At 31.6% G+C, this 22,498-nt stretch overlaps 1 protein-coding gene across 2 annotated transcripts in view; it reads left to right on the top strand.

Annotated features, from left to right (window-relative positions):
* Window positions 1–20,690, top strand: part of LOC129228605 (carnitine O-palmitoyltransferase 1, liver isoform-like) — a 120,551-nt gene extending 99,861 nt beyond the window's left edge. For both annotated transcript variants that reach the window (XM_054863297.1, XM_054863289.1), the window contains 5 exons: window positions 5,942–6,076; window positions 8,582–8,770; window positions 8,858–8,935; window positions 11,556–11,648; window positions 16,067–20,690. In XM_054863297.1, the coding sequence (XP_054719272.1) occupies window positions 5,942–6,076; window positions 8,582–8,770; window positions 8,858–8,935; window positions 11,556–11,648; window positions 16,067–16,150 (579 nt within the window). In that variant the 3' untranslated portion in view covers window positions 16,151–20,690. The remainder of the gene's footprint in view (window positions 1–5,941; window positions 6,077–8,581; window positions 8,771–8,857; window positions 8,936–11,555; window positions 11,649–16,066) is intronic.
* Window positions 20,691–22,498: the final 1,808 nt, after the last annotated feature.

Raw genomic sequence — 22,498 nt, 5'->3', positions numbered from 1 at the left:
TGGTTCTCGTTGAAAAGTGCATTAAAACATAGCTCTCCAATTCCTCTGTCGTCGAAGTGAAAATGGAGCAAAGCATTAGCATTAAACTTTGCTTCAAATTGGGCAAGAAAGCTGTAGAAACATACGAAATGTTGAAACAAGTTCACTTGAATTTTTGAATGGTTTAAACATTTTTGGGACGGGCAACAAAATTGTTGATGATGATCCACACACAGGTCGGCCACAGTTCATACACACGCCGGTAGCGATTGAAAAATTTCCTATTATGGTGCCAACAGGAATTAAAGAGCTACATTTAAATGCACCTTTCAACGAGAACCACTTACTTCAGAATGGCACGATTGCACTGCCCATGCTCAAGAAAACGCTCTTCCGTATGCAATCATTAGCGTCATTTTCCGGCTTTTCATTCTCTTACATTTACGTCAGTCCTGGATATTAATAGCTGGACCTTGTATGTAATTTTCAGCTTGGTTAAAAGTTGTGATTATAGCGCTGACTCTCTTATCCTCTTAATTATGTACTAATTTTTAATGTGTACTCAAGGAAAAGTTTAATTAAATAAGAGCGAAGTGCAAACTATTTATCACGTTAGAGGAATCATATTGGTATTTATTGACTTAAAGAAAATTAGCTCTTTTTTAAATGACTTTTGTTTTAATGGATTGGAATGAAACTAGCAGCCAAGAGGGTATTTTTAGGGGCCTTATTTTCTTGTTGGGAGATCTTGTCATCCTTCCTGAAAACAGATGTGTGGACTGTGAACAAGATATACTATACTAACTTCTAATTTCTACAGACTAGTGCCATTTTCTGCTAAAAATACTGAAAAAATATTTCTAGAAAATTTTAATCTTTTGAAACTTTTTAACTTTATCATGAACTTCTAGACATCTTCTTAAAATATGTTGCGAAAACTTCCAGACTAAAACTAAAATGCATCTAATAATTCACCCTGGGCTCAGAATGCATATAATAAAAAGAAAAGGTTTTATTTACATGAACAAAAATTTGCTATGACTTTAAAAATTATAATTTAATTTTGGATCTTTCACTTAACTAAAAATGATATGAATTATCAGTCTTCGTTTTGTAGTAATTTTTCCGGAAAACTCAAAATTCGTATGTTAGTATGTTAAATTAGCAAAAGCGAATTGGGTTACTGCTTTTCGGAAAGCTCCATCAATTACTAAATAAAGAAGATATTACACTATGCTCAGCTTATCCAAGTATGAAAGAAGAAACATGAATACATACTGTTTTGTATATGTACCATTTTTTACCAAAAACCAACTCATAACAAATAAGCACTATTGTGCAGTATAAAGTACAATTCTTACTTGTGCTGCTTTAAAAAATGAAATTTTTCTTGAAGGGAAACTTTTTATATACTTGTTAATATGGTTTATTACTTTATTAATTTATTTTTATTTTTTCAGTATAACATGAAATTGTATACTTTAGAATTGAAACATTATCAAAAAGACATTAATCTACTCTTAAAACTTGACTTTTCTTTAAACATAGTGATTTATATGCAACATGTATGTGATTTTAAAAATGATGTAACTTTTTTTGTTTTTCGTCCAGCCTGTATCACAGCTCAATGCTCTTTAAAATGTGTAAGGAAAAAAGTAAGGTTTCTTATTTTCCTAATGCATTTAAAGATTTAATTAAGCAAATTTGTTGAAATGCATTATATTCATTGTTACTATTATTATCATCTAAGGATCTTACTATTAACATTCAAGCAAATTTTTTTCATAAAATAGATGCTTGGGGTATGAGTTTTGAATCAAGCACATACTAGATCCTTTTTTACCTCTTTATTATAGTATAAAGAAATAATATTGCTGGTTAAAAAAATTTATTGATGGTTTCTAGGGCTCGACCGATGGCATTTTTTGGCCGATGGGCCGATGCCGATTGTTGGCCGATTGCTCAAAGATGGCCGATGGCTGATAGTTTTCCTCCAAATGGCCGATTCCCGATGGCCGATGCCGTTGGCCGATGGCAAAAAATAAATAAATAAATAAATAAAAAGATTAATTTGAATTCTAATATTTTTAATTCAAATTATGTTTTTCGCAATCACGAGTTGCGACAGGACACTACTTATTGGAGTTATTGTTTCCAGAAACTGCTCCTGACCTCCCAAACCTGCCCTTCTCCTGGGCGGTTACCTGTGTATAGTTGTGTGTGTGTGTGTAGGCGCACATGCATATGTAGGTTTGTGTGTGCGTAGACCTGTGCACACACGTAGGCGTGTATGTCTCTCTGTGTGTAGGTGCTTGTGCATGTGTAGGCTCGTGTGTGCATAGACTTGTGTATGCACATAGGCGTGTGTGTGTGTGTGTGTGTGTGTGTGAGTTGTGTAGGACATGGACGCCACTGACCAGGAGAAGCGGATTTCGGGGGACATTTTTCGGGACAGGAGGAGCCGCGCCTGCAGAGGACGATGGGCGGAAGTTCGGCAGAGGGAAGCGGGGGGGGGGGGAGGAAATAAAATCAGCTTAACGTCAAGGACAGTCAAATGAGAACAATAAGCAATCGTGATTGCTCAAAAAAATCTAACAGAAATAAATTGATAAGATTGCCAGGGATTTGAAGGATCATTGAAACAAGTATAAGAAATACGCAAAATGACATTTCTTAGCCAAAATAAATAATCACTAAATATTTAAGAAATGCTTGAAACGACGAGGGTGGGTTTGGGGGGACAACCAAAATTTTGGAGTAACTCACAACATTAAACTTTGGCCCCAACTTCAGTCTCATTTTTTTAGTACAGAACCGCTACCACCAACGCCTCGGAAGAGTTTCTGAATCTACTTCAGCACTTTCGAAGAAAAATTCAAAAGTGCCTTTGATTTCCAAATTATGTCACCATTCAAAACGTCTTTAATCAATTTCTTACATTAACTCCTTCAGACCTGGTGTCCGGTATACCGGACATACTTTTAAACTAAACACAGTGTTGCCAGATGGTCAAATCCAGATTTCCCCAATTCCCTTTCAACTTTTCCCCAAAAAGCGATGTTTTCTATCAAAATTCCCCAAATTCAAAAATTATTTTTCCACTAATATTTTCATAAAATGAATCGACTTCCTCTAATATTTTTGTCTCTTGAAAAAAAAATTTTTCCCCAAATAGCCACATTTTCTTACAAAATTCCCCAACTTTTTTTTCTTAACATTTTCGCTTTCTTTTTTTTTTTTTTTTTGTTTTCTTTATCTTTATCTTTTTTTACAAATAATAAAGCTGAAAGTCTCTCGTCTGGATCTCTCTCTGTCAAAATCTCTGTGACGCGCATAGCGCCTAGACCGTTCGGCCGATTTTCATGAAATTTCGCAAAGAATTAGTTTGTAGCATGGGGGTGTGCACCTTTAAGCGATTTTTCGAAAATTCGATTTTGTTCCTTTTCTATTCTAATTTTAAGAACATTTTTCCAAGCAAAATTATGATGAAATGGACGAGTAAATTACCAAGTTATCATAATGTGGAACCGTGACGTCCGCAAGCCAATTGGCGAGATATTCATCATGCATTATTTAAGTATACAGGGGAACCAAAAGACCTTTAAATTTTCTACTACGGGCAAATCCGTGCAGGTGCCACTAGTCATAAATACAAGCGCCTGACTGAAAGATAAGAAATAACCAAATACTTTTTTCTACTCGCATTTACTACGCTGCTTCTGCTTATACATTTAAACTATGATTTTTGTATACATTTATCCAAGAACGTTCTTCATCACTTATTTTTATCTAATTCAAAGCTAAACCAACGCTGTTTGATACAAACAACTTCTTGATGCGAATTTAAATACGAAAAAAATTATTTTTTCCCCGAGGTTTTTTTCCCCCCAGCTTTTTCCTAAGAAAAAAATGTTTCCCCAAAGAATTCCCCTCAAAACCCATTTCCCCAAAATTTCCCCAGAGAGCACCAGATTTCCCCAAAATGGGGAAATTTCCCCCAATCTGGCAACACTGTTTAAACAGCTGCTAATCATTTAATAGTTGATTTAATTAGTTGATTTTTTTTTGTAGTTGACTCTTTACATTCTAGTTATTATAATTTGAAGTAATTTTTTTGTTTTGGGGTTGACAACACTGACATATAAGGATTGAGAGATAGAGAGTGGCTCATTTTTCCAACAATAGATTTTCATTTGAAAAGCGAGGTTTTTTCCTGATTTTTTTAAAAATATACAATCTTTAATTAATAGTTTCAAACGCTTATATTATGTTTTATAATTGTTTGTAGAATATTGTATAATGAAGTTTGTTTGGTATTTTATCGTTTTTGTATATGAAATATTGATTTCAAAAATATAAGTCAGGAATATTGGACGTGCCATAACTCTTTTAATTTTTCTCCTACAAATTCAAAATTTTGTCAATAAGATATTCTTTTCCATAGTACACTGTGTACCAAATATCAAAATTTTTGGTCCAATATTTCATAATTCCGACTGAAGGGGTTAATGCTCTAAATTCTTCCTAAACAATATATGAAGCTTGAAAAAAAAATCTCTAATTTTAAGAATGGTGTTAGTTTTAAACAACTAAGAAGTACAAACTAGAGTTTAATTTCAGAAATTGAGGGAGTGGGAGGAGGAGCAAGCACGCAAGTGTTCTCGGAAATACATTAAATAGTCATAAAAATAGAGTTCAAAACAATCATAAACATTGAGCAGAAAAACCCTTTTAAAACTTGCACCCGAGTTTCTTTTGACGTGCAGTGGCGGATTTAAAAAATAGCAAATGTTGCGATTGCGCGAGAGGCCCCATAGCCCTATAGGGGCACCGTAGGAGTTACAAAAATGCTTATGATAAATGTTTTACAACTTCTGTGATAGAGAAATAGGGCCCCAAATGTATTTCGTCGGGCCCCAAACTTGTAGCTCCGCCGAAGCGATACAGAAAAGACTGCATTGCTGTGATTCATATTACAAATATCGAAAAATTAAAAATTACCGTTGGTTTAACGGGAGTCTAACAAAATGAAACTAAACCGGTTTCGCCATCTCATATTTTTTCCATGGCTTCCAATTTGGCAATACATCACCAAAGGATCGTCAGTCAGAGACGCTATATTAATTTTCCATTGAAATAAGTAATTAATAGCCACAAAAAATGACTAAATAGGTTTTTAGAACACCCGATCGAAAACAAAAAGGGAAGTGCACAACTGGAACGTACGCACATCCCATATGCGAAAATTTAGCCTTCTGCAGCTTACCATTTTTGAGTCATGACTTATGAGAGATACATACGTACATCCAGCCGCAAGAAACAACGCAATAATTAACTTGTTTGGTACCTGAATGCAGTATTAAAAACTCTTTCAGGGGTGATTAAAATAGAAATTCATACTGAAATTTAAGTAAACAATTTTATATGAAAACAATAACTCAACAACTGAACACAATAACTTTTATATGAAAACAATAACACTTTTTAATACTTTGTATTAAACAGTAAAACAGCAAAGGTCCTTTTTTTACCAAAGCATCGGCCAATTCCATCGACTTTTCGATGTTTTTTAAGGCCGATGGGCCGATGTTTTCCGCAAGTTAGCATCGGCCGCCGATGCCGATGGCTAAATTGTTGAACCATCGCGCCGATGCATCGGTCGAGTCCTAATGGTTTCTTTAAATTTTGGAAACTGATATTGACTTTTTTTTCCCCTATTGAACAAATTTAAAGGGAAAATGTATTATTCATGTTTTTTAAATGTTTGATGTCATTAAAATGAGCCAAATTCCTTATGTTAAATTTTTAATTTCACTAAATTAAGCTGCAATTGTTAAATAATTTATGGCATATATTTCACCTTTAAAGGAACAAATATTTTTTTAAATTTGAAAATAAATAAAATCATTCTTCATTCATGAACATGTTAATTAACTCTGTTTTTTTACTTTTATTGTCTTAGGATGCAGGACGCTTTAATTTGACCTATGAAGCAGCGATGATGCGTCTGTTCAGAGAAGGCCGAACTGAAACTGTGCGCCCTGTGACATTAGAATCTTGTGAATTTGTCCATGCGGTTGACAATCCAGATTGCAGTGTAGGGCATTTTTTCAATTTTTAATTTTAAATAAAAATATTCTTTCACAAGTTATAAAGAATTGTGAAAGAATATTTTAGTAAAAACGTTGTTCAGTTATCATCATTCATGAATTATTGACTGATCTTGCAGTAAAATAATGTATATTTTCTTTTATTTTTTCTTTTATATCATTTTCAAAATAAATATACCAACTTATGTAGCAATAAGTTACCGCTCAAACCAGGGCTAAAGCAGAACTATATGCAGCATACCAGACACCCCGGTTATCACTTTCAGAGACTGTAGTTGTGTTCTTATTAGAACTCTTCAGTCTGGAATAGTGAATAACCAAGCTGAAGGCAGATGTCATCTCATTGAAGCTGAGAGCGGCAACGAACTGATAGATAAAGTGAATTAATCTCACCAGCAAGTGTCTGCAGCATGGTGCGGTTCAACTCGTGAATTGAAGGGGAAGCTTGAGTATTTTAGACTTATTTTAGCTATGGGATGATATTGCGCATTGTTATTTCAGTTAATTTTTGACTTCACATTGATTATTTTTTCTTTTGTTATACTTTTCAATTTGAATATTTCCCCCTTGTTTTGAATTTTTATTCGATAAAATGCGAGATCTTAAGTTTTTAAAATTAAAATGCTTCTTCATGCGACTTCAAAAAGGAGGCGGTTATCAGTTCATACCGTATGTATGTTTTTTTTTGTCCACTCACAGCGGCTTACCTAGTGAACCGATTTTAATGATTATTTTTTTAATGGATAGGAGATGGCTCCATTTAGATCCCATTACTTTGTTTGGCCATATTTGTTCTTTAGAAACGTTATGGGCAAAAAATTATGGGTAAATTTCATGCAATTTCCCTATCAAATGATTAAACATAAAACACATTATTATAAAAGTTTGGTGCCATACAAAAGTAATATTAATAGTAATTGCAATGATAATTTTGAATTAAGGCTTCTCTGAAGCAAGCATCTTCAGTGTGATTGCTCTACAGTGGGGGTAAACTTAATCTGTGAGCGAGGTAATACAGCTATTAAGATCTGCTTAGCCTTCACAATGCTACCAGGTTAAGTTTGCTTCAACTATAGTAGTATTTTTATTGTTATCATCTACACCAATAACAGATGATCGGGGCTTAGTAAGGAGATACATAATTGTATTACAATCAACTTGTATGCTGTGAAATGTAAATCAGTTTGGGAAAACGTTATATTTAAATTATTATAATTAAATTAACACACAAATGAATTCCAGAAAGGAACAAAGATAAATTTTTAGTATGGGTGTTAGTAACTTATTATTTCTGAAATACATTTACACTAAAAAGAATGAAATTGAAAAAAAAAATGAATAAAAATATAACCAACTTCAAAATTGCTATAAAATATGCAAAATAATTTTACTCTTTAAACGCCATCGATAATTCTTTTAAACATAATTTTTGAAGTTAGCGCAAAAACTATAAAATTAAATCATTCACAGCCATAACTGAACTACAACTATAAATTTAACCAGGTCCAGTTTCTTCACTACCACATACATTATGCATTGATGACAGCATGTTTGAGAAATGATATAAATGTTTCGTTCTTAACTTAGGATGATTTTCTGAAAAATAAATGAACAAAGCATGTTTACACTAGATTTTACTTTTGGTTTTTGCGCCAACTTCAAAAGTTATGTTTAAAAGTGTTATCGATGGTGTTTAAGGAATAAAATTATTTTAAACTTTTTATAGCAATTTTGAAGTCTATTCTATTTTTTTTTTTTTTTTTCAAAGTATTTTTAAACAAAATCGTGACAAAACTCATTAAAATGAACTCTGGGATAATCAAAATAGATATTTTAGTTCCAACTGCATTCATAAGTATTTATAACTATTTGAATAGTGGTATGATGAACAAACAAGTCAAAATTCACTCGGGTGATTCAAATGGATATTTGTGTCGAAATTTGAGTGGGAATAATATTTTGTTAGTTCTTCTTGCATGAAATACACCACCAGCTCAGTCATTCCAGCCGAGGACTGTAGTTTTGTGCTTATTAGCACTCATCAACCTTGCATAGGAAGTGTCTGAGCTGGAGGTGGAAAACCTCTTAAGGAAACCAAGACTGCCAAACAAACTGGTAGCTAATATACAATTAGCACTGACCAGACGAGTAACCGAAGCAATGGTTCGGTTTAGCTCAAAGATTGAAAGCAAGGCATGGTATTTTCAGAAACTGCCGTCCTCGGCTGGAATGAGAGCTGGTGGTGGTTTCATGTATTTCTGCCTTATGCCCTGGCTATATGGTGGTAACTTACTGAAAACTGTTCTTCTTAGTTTGCTGTAATTATCATTTTGACTAATCCTCCAACACATGCTTGCTTGTAGAATCTTGAAACTTTTAACTGAATTTTATTATTATATTATATTATTTACTATTGTTTGTAGTAAAATATGGTGTACCATCATTGTAAATTGTAATACAAATATAAAGTTAAACATTAACTTATATTCCAGGCAAAGAAGAAGCTGGAATTGCTGCAAAAAGCATGCAACAAGCATCAAAATTCTTATTTAAATGTGATGTGCGGAAAAGGAATAGATCGACATATATTTTGTCTTTATGTTCTTTCAAAACATTTAGAGGTTGATTCTCCTTTTCTCAAAGAAGTTCTGGGAGAGCCTTGGAGACTTTCCACTAGTCAGGTACGGCAGTCCACTACAATATGGACATATTGATTTTGTTTAGTTTATAATTCAGGAATAATTTCTTACATTTTAAAATTGTTTTAGACTCCTCACAATCAAGCTGGTATATTAGATACTAGAAAATATCCAGAATATGTTTGCTTGGGTGGTGGCTTTGGACCTGTAAGTATTTCTGTTTTGTTTAATTTTATATTACAAAAGAAGAGAAATGTTTAGAAATGCTCTGTTTAAAAACGATGTAATTGTTGTTCTTTTGTGTTCTCAAGAAAAAAATACATAAAGCATAATTTCTGAAACATTTTTCTTATAAAATATTTAAAACTAAAATTATTTAATTTTTATTCAATAGTCTAGGCATCTCAAAAAATAAAAATAAATAAATAAAAACTCTGAGGCAGTTGATTGTTGACCTCATGAGCTTAGAAACATTCCTAAGCTTCACACTTGGTGATCACCACCTTTCTTTATAGCATTCCATCTTTCACATTTAGAAAGAGGCTCAGGGGAGATGTTAAATTTGCTCTCTGTCTCTTTTTCTCTCACAGATGCAGCTGCCTCTCTGAAAAGGGGGGGGGGGCATTGGATCAGTTAAAACACTGACAGAGGCTTTCAATATGCATAGGGGTGTTTCGCTGCTGAGCTCAGCTTTTCCACAAGACCAATCATTGAATTAATGCAAAATGGAGCTTCATCAGCTAGACATGTCTCCATTTGGATCATATGCGAGCAAATCATCTTGATGCTAAGACAACTTTTTGAATAGAAAAAATACTTGAAGTGTAAAAAAAGAGAGGAATGTATTTTGTAAATTTGAACATCATTTGATGCGCAAAATTAGTTATTTTTCTCTTAGGAACACTTTAAATGGGATAGTGTTCCAAATTTCAGAACACATTTGTGTGGAATACTGACTTAAAATGAAGCTGTTTTTATTTACTGGAATATTTTATAATTGGAGTTCAACTGGTAGAGTTAAACATTCACGTCATCCCATAATTTGTTAAATTTAACATTGTTGAATATATACAAAGGATAGTGTACTTAATAATAAAAGAAAAGTCAACATTTCATTTTTTTAAAAATTGCTGACAATGTTTTTTGTAGCAATTAACGACAGTTTATTTTAACAAAACGTTTTTTGCAGAGATGTAGTCACTTGTTTTGAAACAAACTGCTTTTTCTGAAACATAATTTATGGTCTTACCATTATTAAAACCATGAAAAATTTTACTCATAGAAATGCCATATTATGTTTTAATAGAAAGAATTAATCTTCTAAAATATTGGTACCGTATTTTCGGGAATAAGCGCCGCGGCGCATACAAGAAAAAAAGTAAAAAAATTGCCGGTGCGGCGCATATAACGTGTGCTGCGGATAGTTTTTTTTTTCAAGTTTTAAAAAAAAGTTGAAAATGCTGCTAACAGATGGCACCACATCGTTTGCTTTCATTTTGCGAAATCCTTTGCTTGGGCTACAAGTAAAGCAAAGAGGGGGAGGGAAGGAGAGTCAGCGATTGCAGGTGTTTCACTGAGGAGAGAAATGGTGATCCACGCGCGCGAGCAAGTGTAGTGTTATCGCGTCGGAGCGAAGGGACAGGAAATCCTTCGACCTTGGGCGACAAGTAAAGCAAAGAGGGGGAGGGAAGGTGAGTCAGCGATTGCAGGTGTTTCACTGAGGAGAGAAACGCTGATCCACGTGTGCGAGCAAGCCTTATCGTGGGGGAGCGAAGGGGTCAGGAAATCTTTCGACCTTGGGCGACAATTAAACCAAAGAGGGGGGAGGGAAGGTGAGTCAACGATTGCACATGTTTAACTGAGCAGAGAAACGCTGATACACTTGGGGCAAAAGCAAGCCTTATCGCGTCTTTTAGCGAAGGGGTCAGGGAGAGGAGGGAGCAAAAATACTAGTAAGAGAGAGGGATGGATGTCCAGTTTGTAAAGAGAATTTACCACCTCCCTCACAAAAATGGGTTGCTTGGTCAAGCAACCTAATGAGAAACTTGTCTCCTAGCTCTAATCTTATTATTCACTCACATCGTCGTGTTGCATCTTTTGCTGTCATTCGTGCATTCTTGGCTTATCTTTTTTTACGGAATTTTTCCACAGTTGCTTTTGAAAATGGCTGCTAAGCAATTGAAAAGTTATACTGCAGCCTTTAAGTTTAAGATAATAAAGACAGAAGCAATTGGAAATCGTTTTGCTGCCAGAGAGTTTGGCATTGACGAGAGATGGTTTGCCGTTGGAAATCGGATAAATTAACCATCGAAAGTGATCGCCAATCGAAGGATGCCGAAGGCAAAAAGTGCAAAATGGGGATTTTTAAAAATATTTCATTATTGTTAATTAAAAATACTAGCGAGAAATAAAAAAATATTTTTATTTACATTTAATCCAGCTTTCTTTACTAATTATTGTGCTTTTAAGTTGTTTAATGCTGCGTGCGCGTTTATGGAAGGTGCCGCGCTTACATCGGGTGCAGCGCATACATTAAAAACTTTTTTATTTGAGAATGTATTACGAAGCGGCACTTACACCGGATGCGATGCTTATTCCCGAAAATACGGTAGTTCTTTATTCGGAAGTCTCAAAGAATCTGAAGCTCTAGCTTATGTGTGAGTAAATAAATGAATAAACAAGCTAACTATTTAATTCTTTTTTATTGTAAAAATTTATGTTTTGTCAAGTTGTTAAGACTAAAAAAAATGTTAAGTAATCTATTTTTTCCTCCAAAGTCCTAATATTTTTGAAAAAGAAAATTTTTTATTTTTTTTTCTTTTAAAAGGTTGCAGACGATGGGTATGGCGTTTCATATGACATAGCATCTGAAGATGTCATGTTTTTCCATGTATCTAGCAAGAGAACATCACCAGAAACTGTAAGCTTCATCAAAATGATTGTGTCATAAATAAAATTAATGATATTTACATATCTAGTCGCAAGCAAAATAATCTGCGATTTATAAAAGTCGGAAACAACAGGTGGCGACTGATCAGGGAGGTCAGGGAACTTTATGAATCAGGGAAAAGTCAGGGAAATATCAGGGAATTTTGAAAAAATAACAAAAAATCAGGAAAAATTTATTCTATGAAGAAAAAAAATTTTTTTTTCTGCTTTACAAAATTTAGTACTCTAATTCCCTATGCATTTTCTGCCAATTATCTGTTCAAACAAAAAGTAAAATTAATGAGGTGCGATTATACACTGCCGCATATTTGTGCATCTTTTTTCCTCAACGTCAAAGTACTGAATCTTACTTATTAACCACAGGATGACTTCTTAAGATTGCTTCTGTGTCTGTTAGGTTGTTTATTTTACCTAGCTTGAAATTTCCTTTTACGCTTTCAATACTACGTAAAGTAAACAACCATACAGGCAAAGAGGAAACCTTCATTAATGCCTTAGCTCCTTTGCCTTTATTCCATTGTCTCGAAGTAATTAGCGTACTGTAATCACGATTTCAAGATTTTTTTATTGTTAAAATGCTGTATTCATTCATTAAAACCTATGTTCTTGATTAGAGAAAAACTCCCTATGAATGGATGTCAAATGGTTTCATCTGTTTTGCATAAATATGTCAATTAGTTATATAAGAATAACTAACTGTACCCGACGCGCGTTGCTGGGCCAACAAAAAAATACATCATTATACTGATTTTCATGACAATCGGTTGAACGGGGCAGAAATTGCTACTCTGCAGTGCCACCTGTTGGCGAGTGGCTTCAATGAGCATATTATGCACCTTCTCCGTGGAAAAATACATATGTATAGCAATTTTCATAATAATCGGTCCAGGTATCAAGTGAAGCCGTGACTATACTCAAATTTTGTACTCACGCAGTTTGCAAGATCAATCAATCGCTAAAAATATCAAATAGAAAAAGTTTTAAATCCCCCCCGTTGCATGAAAAGCCATAAAACAATAAAGAAAGAATTTATTTGTTCCAACTCAAGAAAAATGGCAACAGCTGACTTCTTATCAATGAGATCTTTCACGCGAATTAATTTCTGCAGCCGATAATTTTACTCGTATTTATCCAATGGATGGTGACTTAAATTGGAATAAAAAAGGAACTATCAATCGGATTTTTTTCGAACTGGTCTATAAAAATTCCCTGTACCAAAAATAACAAACGGTGAAAGTTTCAGCCAAATCTGCCGGGTAGTTTTTGAGTTCATGGATGACATACAGACAAACATTCATTTTTATATATATAGACTACATTACTTCTATTCTTTCACTATTACTTGTTATTTTTGCAACAATTATTATACTGTTTGAAAACTTAGTTCAAAATAATTTCAATTACTTTTTAGTTCTATCAGAAATACACATATGTTTTTAAGAGTAATTTTAATAGTTTCTTAAAATTCTTATGCTAAGTGGTTTCTGGAAGTAAAGTTTTTTTTTTTTTTTTAATTTTCTATAATCTTTCCATGTAGAAAAAATTAATATACTGTTTTGTAGGGGTTTTTTCCCAAAAAAATTGACTTGATATGTTTTTTAACCATTTTATTAAAAAGTAGCATTTTTAAAAATATATCTTTAGTTCAACAACTTTACACAACTTAAAACGTTTAAAATACTGCATTTTATACAAACATACAATGGATTTCAAGTAGAGTAAAGAAAGAAAACCATTATCATTGGTAACGTAAATCAGGGAAATTTGGTGATTTTAATCAGGGAAAAGTCAGGGAACTTTTTTTCACAGTTCCTGTCGCCACACTGAACAAGGTTTAAAAGCACAAATAAAAGATAGTTAAAAATGCTAACTTGTTTCAGAGGCAATAGCTTCCTTCCTCGGCGCAAAGCAAGCAAATGGGATGGAGCATGGCCATGAGAGAGTTTAAATACAAAAGGGGACCAATCAGTTCTCAGCAAGTGCTGAGGCATGATTTGATGTATCAGAATATGTAAATTTGAACCCATCGATTAAGATTGGAGAGATATGCACAACTGCAAAAGACTCATTTCGAAGATTATTTTAATTTTTGTGAACATAAAAGGCTTCCAGAAAATCTAATTCCAGGGTGGCGACAGATCAGGGAAAAGTCAGGGAACTTTATTAATCAGGGAAAAGTCCGGGAAATATCAGGGAATTTTGAAAAAATAATCAAAAATCAGGGAAAATTGATTTTATGAAGAATTTTTTTTTTGTTTTTTTTTTTTTTTTGCATTACAAAATTAAGTACCCTACGAATTTTCCGCCAATTATCTGTTCAAAATAAATAAATAAATAGATAAATAAAGAAATAAATAAAAAAAAATATATAAAATTAATGAGGTGCGATTATACACTGCCGCATATTTGTGCATCTTTTTTCCTCAATGTCAAAGTATTGAATCTTATTAACCACAGGATGAAATTCCTAAGATTGCTTCGGTGTCTGTTAGGTTGTTTAGTTTACCTAGCTTGGAATTTCCTTTTACACTTTCAATGCTACGTAAAATAAACAACCAAACAGGCAAAGAGGAAACCTTCATTAATGCCTTAGCTCCTTTGCCTTTATTTCCATTGTCTCGAAGTAATTAGCATACTGTAATCACGATTTCAGGAAGAAATCTTTGGTTTTTGAATTAATACTATAAAAGCTTAAAAATTATTATTTCTTCGCATTTTTAATATTGCTAAAATTGAACTTTCAATATTTTGAATTTCCTGTTTGTTTTTTGCCATTATATCTTTTGTTTTTACCTCAAATTATAAAGGTTTTCTTTTCTTCAGACTTAAGTGATTCTTTTATTTTATAACCAAGTTGTATTCTTCTTTTAAATATTTTGAAATGAACTAATTGCTTCTTTTTTTCTTGCATTTCAAAGTTGTTTGTTATAAAAGCAATCTAAGATTCCCTTTTGTTACATACTGAAATAATTTGAAATAGAGTTAACTTGTTCACTTAAGTAAATATCTTTATTTTTTTATTGTTAAAATGCTGTATTCATTCATTAAAACCTATGTTCTTGATTAGAGAAAAGCTCCCTATGAATGTATGTCAAATGGTTTCATCTGTTTTGCATAAATGTGTCAATTAGTTATATAAAAACAACTACATTACTTCTATTCTTTCACTATTACTTGTATTTTTGCAACAATTATTATACTGTTTGAAAATTTAGTTCAAAATAATTTCAATTACTTTTTAGTTCTATCATAAATACACATATGTTTTTAAGAGTGATTTTAATAGTTTCTTAAAATTCTTATGCCAAGTGGTTTCTGGAAGTTTTTTTCTTTTTTTTAAAATTTTCTATAATCTTTCTATGTAGAAAAATTTAATATACTGTTTTGCAGGGGGGGGGGTCCCCCAAAAAATTAACTTTATATGCTTTCTTTTAACCATTTTATTAAAAAAGTAACAGTTTTTAAAAATATATCCTTAGTTCAACAACTTTACACAACTTAAAACTTTTAAAATACTGCATTTTATACAAACATACAATGGATTTCAAGTAGAGCAAAGAAAGAAAACCATTATCATTGGTAACGTCAATGAGGGAAATTTGGTGAACTTAATCATGGAAATCAGGGAAAAGTCAGGGAACTTTTTTTTACAGTTCCTGTCGCCACCCTGATATTCCCTTACATTTGTAGGCCTGTAAATAATCTTGACCTCCGAATGGTCCAAAGGTTCGAATCTCTTTCCATTCTTAATCAATAGTGGTTCAAATTTACATATTCTGATACGTCAAATCATGCCTCAGCACTCGCTGAGATGTGATTGGTCCACATTCCTGACTCCTTTTTGTATTTAAACTCTCCCTGACCATGTTCCATCCCACATGCTTGCTTTGCATTGAAGAAGGAGGCTATTGCCTCTGAAACATGCTTGCATCTTAAACTTTTCAATCTTTTATTTGTGCTTTTAAATGTTGTTTCTGACTTGTATCGATTTCATGCACAAAGCTCATGCTTTTTAAATCTGATTAATCAATTCACCTAAGTGTAGAACATTTTCCTTTTTAACATTACACAATTTCCTTAAAACTTTATTTACGCATAATATAATTTGTAATGGAAATTTTTTCTTTTCTACTTAAAGAAATTGATAATCTTTGTATTTCATTCAAGCTTGAAATTAACTTCTGCAAAAGTTGTTTTATGAATATCATCCCTTGAAATCTGGAAAAGATAGAAATTTAAAACTATATATTATTGTCTCAGAGCAACAGTAAGACATCTAAACTTAGAAACAACAGTAAGATATCCTACAGTTGTTCTGAGTCGATGATATATTTCATTATTCTTTCCAACATCGTATGCTATATATATATATATTTTTTTCTTTTTTAGGATACCAAACGGTTTATTGACTGCATACAAAAAGCGCTTGATGATATAAAACAAATATTTTTAGCTGCTAATTCAGAAAAATGAAGGTCATTAAATGCTTTGTGTTCTGTTCATAAAGACTTCTGCTACTACATACATAAAAGAAGATTGCATTTAAGCACGACTGCATGATGCTTCATACATTCATATGAGGAAAGTGTTTTTATATCACCATTAAATATTGATCTTAATGGCATTTATATTTTCTCAAAGTGTGACTTGCAGCTTCTGTGATTAGAAAACTTTCTTTCCCCTCTGGCTGATGTCAAGTTAACTTTTCTCATCTCTTGCCCACTTAGTATGAGAGTAAGTTGTGCTGTGATATGTGTTCAGTACCCTGAAATTTTAAAACGTTGTTAATTTAGCTTTTATGATGTTTTCTTTGTTAAATATGTTGTTTTGCATTTTTAGCCCTATCAGGACTGTAATTGTGACAATCAAGCCATAAAACTATTCTTTGTTCACATTATTAATTTAAGGAATTTTAGTGTTAAACCTTGTGTTGTTTGTCACTTTTGTGGCATGTTTGGTTTTACATGAAAATGCATTTTTGGTTTTAAATATTTTTCCTAGTTAAAAACTGAAAGACAATCTAGTTGCCTTTGTATTAATTAAGAATTGTGAGAAAAAAAAAAAAAAAAGGATTACGCTGGGGGCATTAAGTTGCAAGTTTTAAGTCTCTCTGACTACATATTTCTGGGAATAACTATATTATTGCATAATTATGCTAATTTTTGTGTAATTTTGTTAGTCCTTATCGATGAGAGATTTTATCTTAAAAGTCTCTAACTAGTCATGCATTTTTTCAACTTTGTAAATACATTTATCTAGAGTAAAACTTCTGAAAGTCCAAATTGCAATTTTTTTTCTTGTAAAACAAGAATTTTGATAGAACAAATTATTTAGAAAGTTGGAAAAAATTTCATTTTTGTTTTTGGAGGCAGAATGGGCACACTTTGTATATAAGCCTACTCTTACACCTGTTCTCTAAGACTAATCAAATAACACTCAGAGTAAAAAAAGCAATGCATTATTAAATTATTTTTTCATGAATGTATTTTGTGTTGGAAGTTGATAGAAGAAAGGCAAGAAAATAAATCCCATACATTTTCTTGTATCTACTTTTAAAGTTCATTTATTTTTCAGTGCAAGTCTTTAAAAAATCTTGGTTATTGTAACTTTCATTTTTCTTTTCATGTTATCTGTAGGTTTTTTAAAAAACTGCATGTTTTATTTTTTAATGCAAGGAGGGGAGAAAAATTGTGGTAGTTGCAGAAATGCATTCTATTGTTTTTCAAGCATTGTCAGCAATTTTAGATTCATACTGTTTTATTAGTCCTAGAAATTTTAACTCTCATATAATCACTATGTGCTGATTCTATTTTTTTAATCAATTGTTATTTTAAAAATCTACTTACATTTTTCTCAAAACATTCCATTTTATTTATGATTTCAGATAAATCATTAAATTTCTTGCTTTCATTTTAGTGTTGGACATTATGCAAAATTTTAAAACTTAAAATTCTTATACTAACACTAAATATTATTCACTAGGCTAGCTTTTACCTTAATAATGTTTCCTTTTGAACAAGTTTTATAACATTTGTAAATATTTCATTTAAACAGTTAACTCTAGACATTGTATATGTTTTAGATATTTTCACCCTCTTTTTGGTACTCATATTTTTATTTTATGCTATCATTTAAATTAGGATTTTTCATTTAAAAAAAGCAATTTTGTCAATTGCAATGCAAAATACTTAGCTCTTTTGCTGGTATACATACACTATATAACGCTTTGATCAATGTTTGTTTGCAAAATAAATGACTACACTTTCATGTTGAAGACGAGTTCCTTTTTATAGATCTTATTCAGAATTCATAACTGTATAGAAGCAATTTGAATTATTTATGTGCCATGAGGCAGATAACAATAAATAAATAGCTAAATCGTCAGCTTCAAGAAAAATATCACTCATGAACAAAATACATGAGGTTTTTAAATTAGCATATTAGCTTTTTAAGATAATGTTTGATTTTATGCAATATAAAGCAAAGCACAAAATAAAATATTATGTTCCTAAACTGTTTTGTATTGTTGCTTACTAACTTAGGCAAGACTAATAAGATAAAATTGTTTTTATGGTTCCTTCCAATGGTAAATTTTTAGTCATATTCATATTTGGTTAAAATTGCTAAACAAAAAAAAAAAAAAAAAAAATCAACTCATCTCATTGTTCTATTGATCCCAATCATTTTAATCAGTTTTGAGGTGTATTCTTTTATAGTGTTCCTATGAAATGTCTTTAATGCTCATAAATACATTGTTTTCTGTTTTTAATGTACAATTTAAATGGCTATTCCTGATAGGGCTAATTTGATGGTTATTTTTTCAACAATTATAATTCTTATGTTCTGTTCTGTGCGTTTACGTATTAGAACTTGAACAAAATACTTAATTTCAACTTTTTATGAATTTTCACATTCCAAAAATTTTGACTACTATATTTTATTATTCTTTTTATTATACTTTTTAACAGTAAGATGCCTTTTACTTTTTAGGGGATATGTTCTAACTACTTAACTATTTTACCCTAAAAACATTCCTTTTTTAAACAGAAAGTTGCACTCAAGCATTTAATCATTGTTTAGTTTTGATTTATTCCGATTAATACTACTACATCAGTGAAAATGTTGATCATGAATTGGGTTTTTAAAAAAGCCTAAAATTTGTCTACTTTTTAAATTGATTAATGTCCTTGAAAATGTTGTTACATATGTTTCCATTACATTCATCTTTTTGCATAACATCAGCTTGGAATTCAATTTTTGATAATATAATAATCTTATAGTTGAAGCTCTGAATTGTAGAGTTGTTTACATTACTTATAAAGAACTTTCAAATCTCAAACTATAATTTTTTTGTGCTTAAATAATAATTATACACTATATTACCAAAAGTATTGGGGCATTTTCAAAAATTCACATTTTTACAGATTTCTCAAGAAATAAAAGAACAATTGCTCTGTATTTTTTTTCACATAAAAAGTATACTCCAGCTTTCATTTTCCAATAAAAAATAAGTCTACTATTCATTTTTGGAGACCGGCAACAAATTGAGGAAATAAAAAAAGTTTTTGATCATTTTTCATTGTAAACAGCTGGGAATAAGCTACTTTCACGAAAATATAAAAATAAGTTCTTGATAGTTTTTTTTAACTAATTTCTGAATATTATAGCATATTCCCAGCTATTTAGAAAAAAAATGATCAAAAATCTTTTTTTGTCTCCTCAATTTTTTTTGCTGGTCCCCTAAATGAATAGTAGGCTTAATTTTTATTGGAAAATGACAGATGGAGTATACTTGTTATGTGAAAAAAATTACAGAGCAATTGGTCTTTTACTTCTCTAGAAATCCATAAAAATGTGAATTTTCGAAAGTCCCAATACTTTTGGTCATATAGTGCATATCTTATATAACATTGAAATTTCCTACAACTATATACTACTGAATTTTAGTCTGATGAACGAAGTAAAAATGAAAGATTAGTTCAGTCCATATTAAAAGAACTTCTGTATTTTTTTAATGCTGCCAAAGTTTTGATCAACTGTTTATCTGAAAAACTTGAAATAAAATGAAAACTAGTAATTAAAAAAGAACTATTAGTATATTTTTGAGTAATTTTTTTTTTTGCTTAATATTTTAGTTTCAACTTGCTTTTAATTTGTTGAAAATGTTAAAAACTTTTGCTCATTTTATTTCCAAAATATTTATCTGTAAATGTACCTGTCTGAAATTTAAGGAAATAAAGAACTGATGCCTATTTTAACCCATATATAATATGAGTTTTCAAAATAACAATATCAGTTTTAAAGAAGCGTGAAAAGAAAAAGAAGTGGAAAATAGAAGTGGAGTTATTTGTTTTTAATTTTATTATATAATAGCATAATAAAAGAAATATGTTTAAAAAAAACTTTTATTTCAAAAACTTTTGTACTTCTTAAAATATTTTTCATGTCTTACATTGCTTTATTTCATAATTTTGTTTTATTCACACTTTGCTTTTGGATCTTGTTCAAACAATTGATAAATCATTTTTACATAGTTCAGTTTGAAAAAAGTTATAGACATAGTAAAGAAAAAGGATTTAAATAGTTGATTGATTTTAGGATACTTAGCCCCTCAAACTACAAGTATTTCTTTTTTTTTAGTGTAATTACTTACGAGCATAAGCTCTTTATTTAATGATAATATGAATGATTTTATATTATGTCAAATGTTGTAAAAGACATTTGAAATCAAAATTTGGTCTTATTTTTGTGTCCAGCTTCTTGGGTTGTTAAGATGCTAATTTGTAAATACAAATTGTTCCTTGTCTCAACTTTTGGTTTTAGTGTAAGTGTTATTGAGTTCCAAACTAATCATTGTTTCAAATTAATTATGTATCTAATGAAATTGATTTTTCTATGCTTGTCTACATACTTTACTTATTTTTTGACTCATTTGCTAGTAAATGTCTTAATTAATTTCAGATATGTTCATAATATGAACTACTTTCACGTATTGAATAAAATGTTGAACTTTTTGTCATGGGTAGTTTTCTTTCATAATATTAATTTTTGAATTCAGCTTATTTTCTCCATTACAAAACAAATCATTCTGGAATTTTGAGAAGTTATGTTCTAATTTTATGTTTTCTTGCAAATGTATTGCATTTTGGAATTTAGTGCTATATAATATCCTTTACAAAACATCAGTTGAATTTCTTGAGATATTTACGTTCGATTAAAGTGTTAAGGTTAAGACTGTATAAATTAAGGCTGTGCCTAATATCACCATACACAGTGGCGGATTTTCTAGGGGGCGGTGGTGAATTTCACCCCTCCCCCCCCCCTGAACATCATTTTCTTAAATTAATAATATGGAATAGGAGAAATTGCTAGCAATCGCTACTATTTTAATAACGTTAATTCTAGAAATTTGCTTTAAATTAATTTTAGACAGTAATATAGTCGAGGATGGACAGCGTTACCCACTTTTTAGTTTTAACCCAAGCTCGCCTCCTTTGTGCATGTGTCATTCCACCTTTCTCTTTCAGGACTAAATGATAGTCCAGGACCGGTATGATAAGACATTGCTATGATTTAGAATGTACTGTGAGCATTCCGGTTCAAAACTAGTAGATCTAGACTTGGTTATACTGTTTACCGATGCCTTAAACTACATTCAGATTACATGAAGTTTTCGAGGTTACAACAAGAACATAACTTTCAACAAGCTTTAGACAGAAACAGCATCTTCAAATTATTTATGAACAAAGATTGTATTTCGTATAGAATGTAGTAAAATCAAAATATTCAAATCCTGTACTTTGAATATATTGTGTCATTGTTCCTGTTCTGCACCAGAGAATGGGATGTGATTAAATGTCATGAAAAATCAAGACAATTTCAAAACATCAAAAATCCTTATCTACAGATTGCTGGATTAGTGCTATATCGTTCCAGAAAATTCCAGACCTCCAGTAACTACATGTATTAAGACTGCTCCACCATCCTCACCATTTGTACTAGCACATTAATTGTGCACACATTTAAATGTTCTCGCACAACACCCAACTGTTTAGCAGATAGTTTTTTTTTTTTTTGTTCACTTTTAATAGCATTGCAAGATAATTTTTGCAGATTTAAATTTTTAACACAGAAAATTGAATTTCTCATAGACAGACAAACTAACTGGTCAACACAGCGGCCCATTGTGATGGTGAAGTTGGGGTAGAAGGGGGGGGGGAGCAGGCCTGTCATTTCGAATTTTTCCCAGTGGGAGCTGGGAGCTCTTTGGAAATTTTACAGCAGCAAAACTTAAAGTCAATATAGATTCCGAACTTAAAGGCGAATTTACTTCAAACAAATTTTGTTGGAAATAGCTTTTGATGACCAACTACCGACTCCTAGAATTGTAGGGCAATCGACTTCAAATCCGACTCTTGTACCTGAAAACTAGTTGAACTCCAACTCGGACTCTCTAGCTTTGGCAAAAATTTACACAGGGGAAATGACCGACTCCGGCTCTTGGAAATTTAAAGTCTTTGACTCCATCTCCTTTATCCCAAAATAAGTCCGACTCCACAAACATCGGCAGAAATGTGGTCTTTAAGGTTAAATTATCGATTCCAACCCCCTAGTCTTTGAATTAAAAACTTTCGACTCCTAAATAATATTTTGGCAACTGGAAAAAACAAACCCTTTTTTTTGGACATTAATGTATTTATTTTAATGAGCTTATTATTTTTCTTTTTTTCTTTCTGAAAGCAATTAAAGATTTTTTAATGGAAAAAAATATCTTTGCTACTTTGTTTAAAAGGTGCTACTATAGGGTGGTCCTTATATGAG

This window comes from Uloborus diversus, chromosome 1, assembly GCF_026930045.1.
Source record: "Uloborus diversus isolate 005 chromosome 1, Udiv.v.3.1, whole genome shotgun sequence".
Lineage (NCBI taxonomy): Eukaryota > Metazoa > Arthropoda > Arachnida > Araneae > Uloboridae > Uloborus > Uloborus diversus.
The sequence above is the reverse complement of the archived record's forward strand: the minus strand, read 5'-3'. Positions and strand labels throughout refer to the sequence as shown.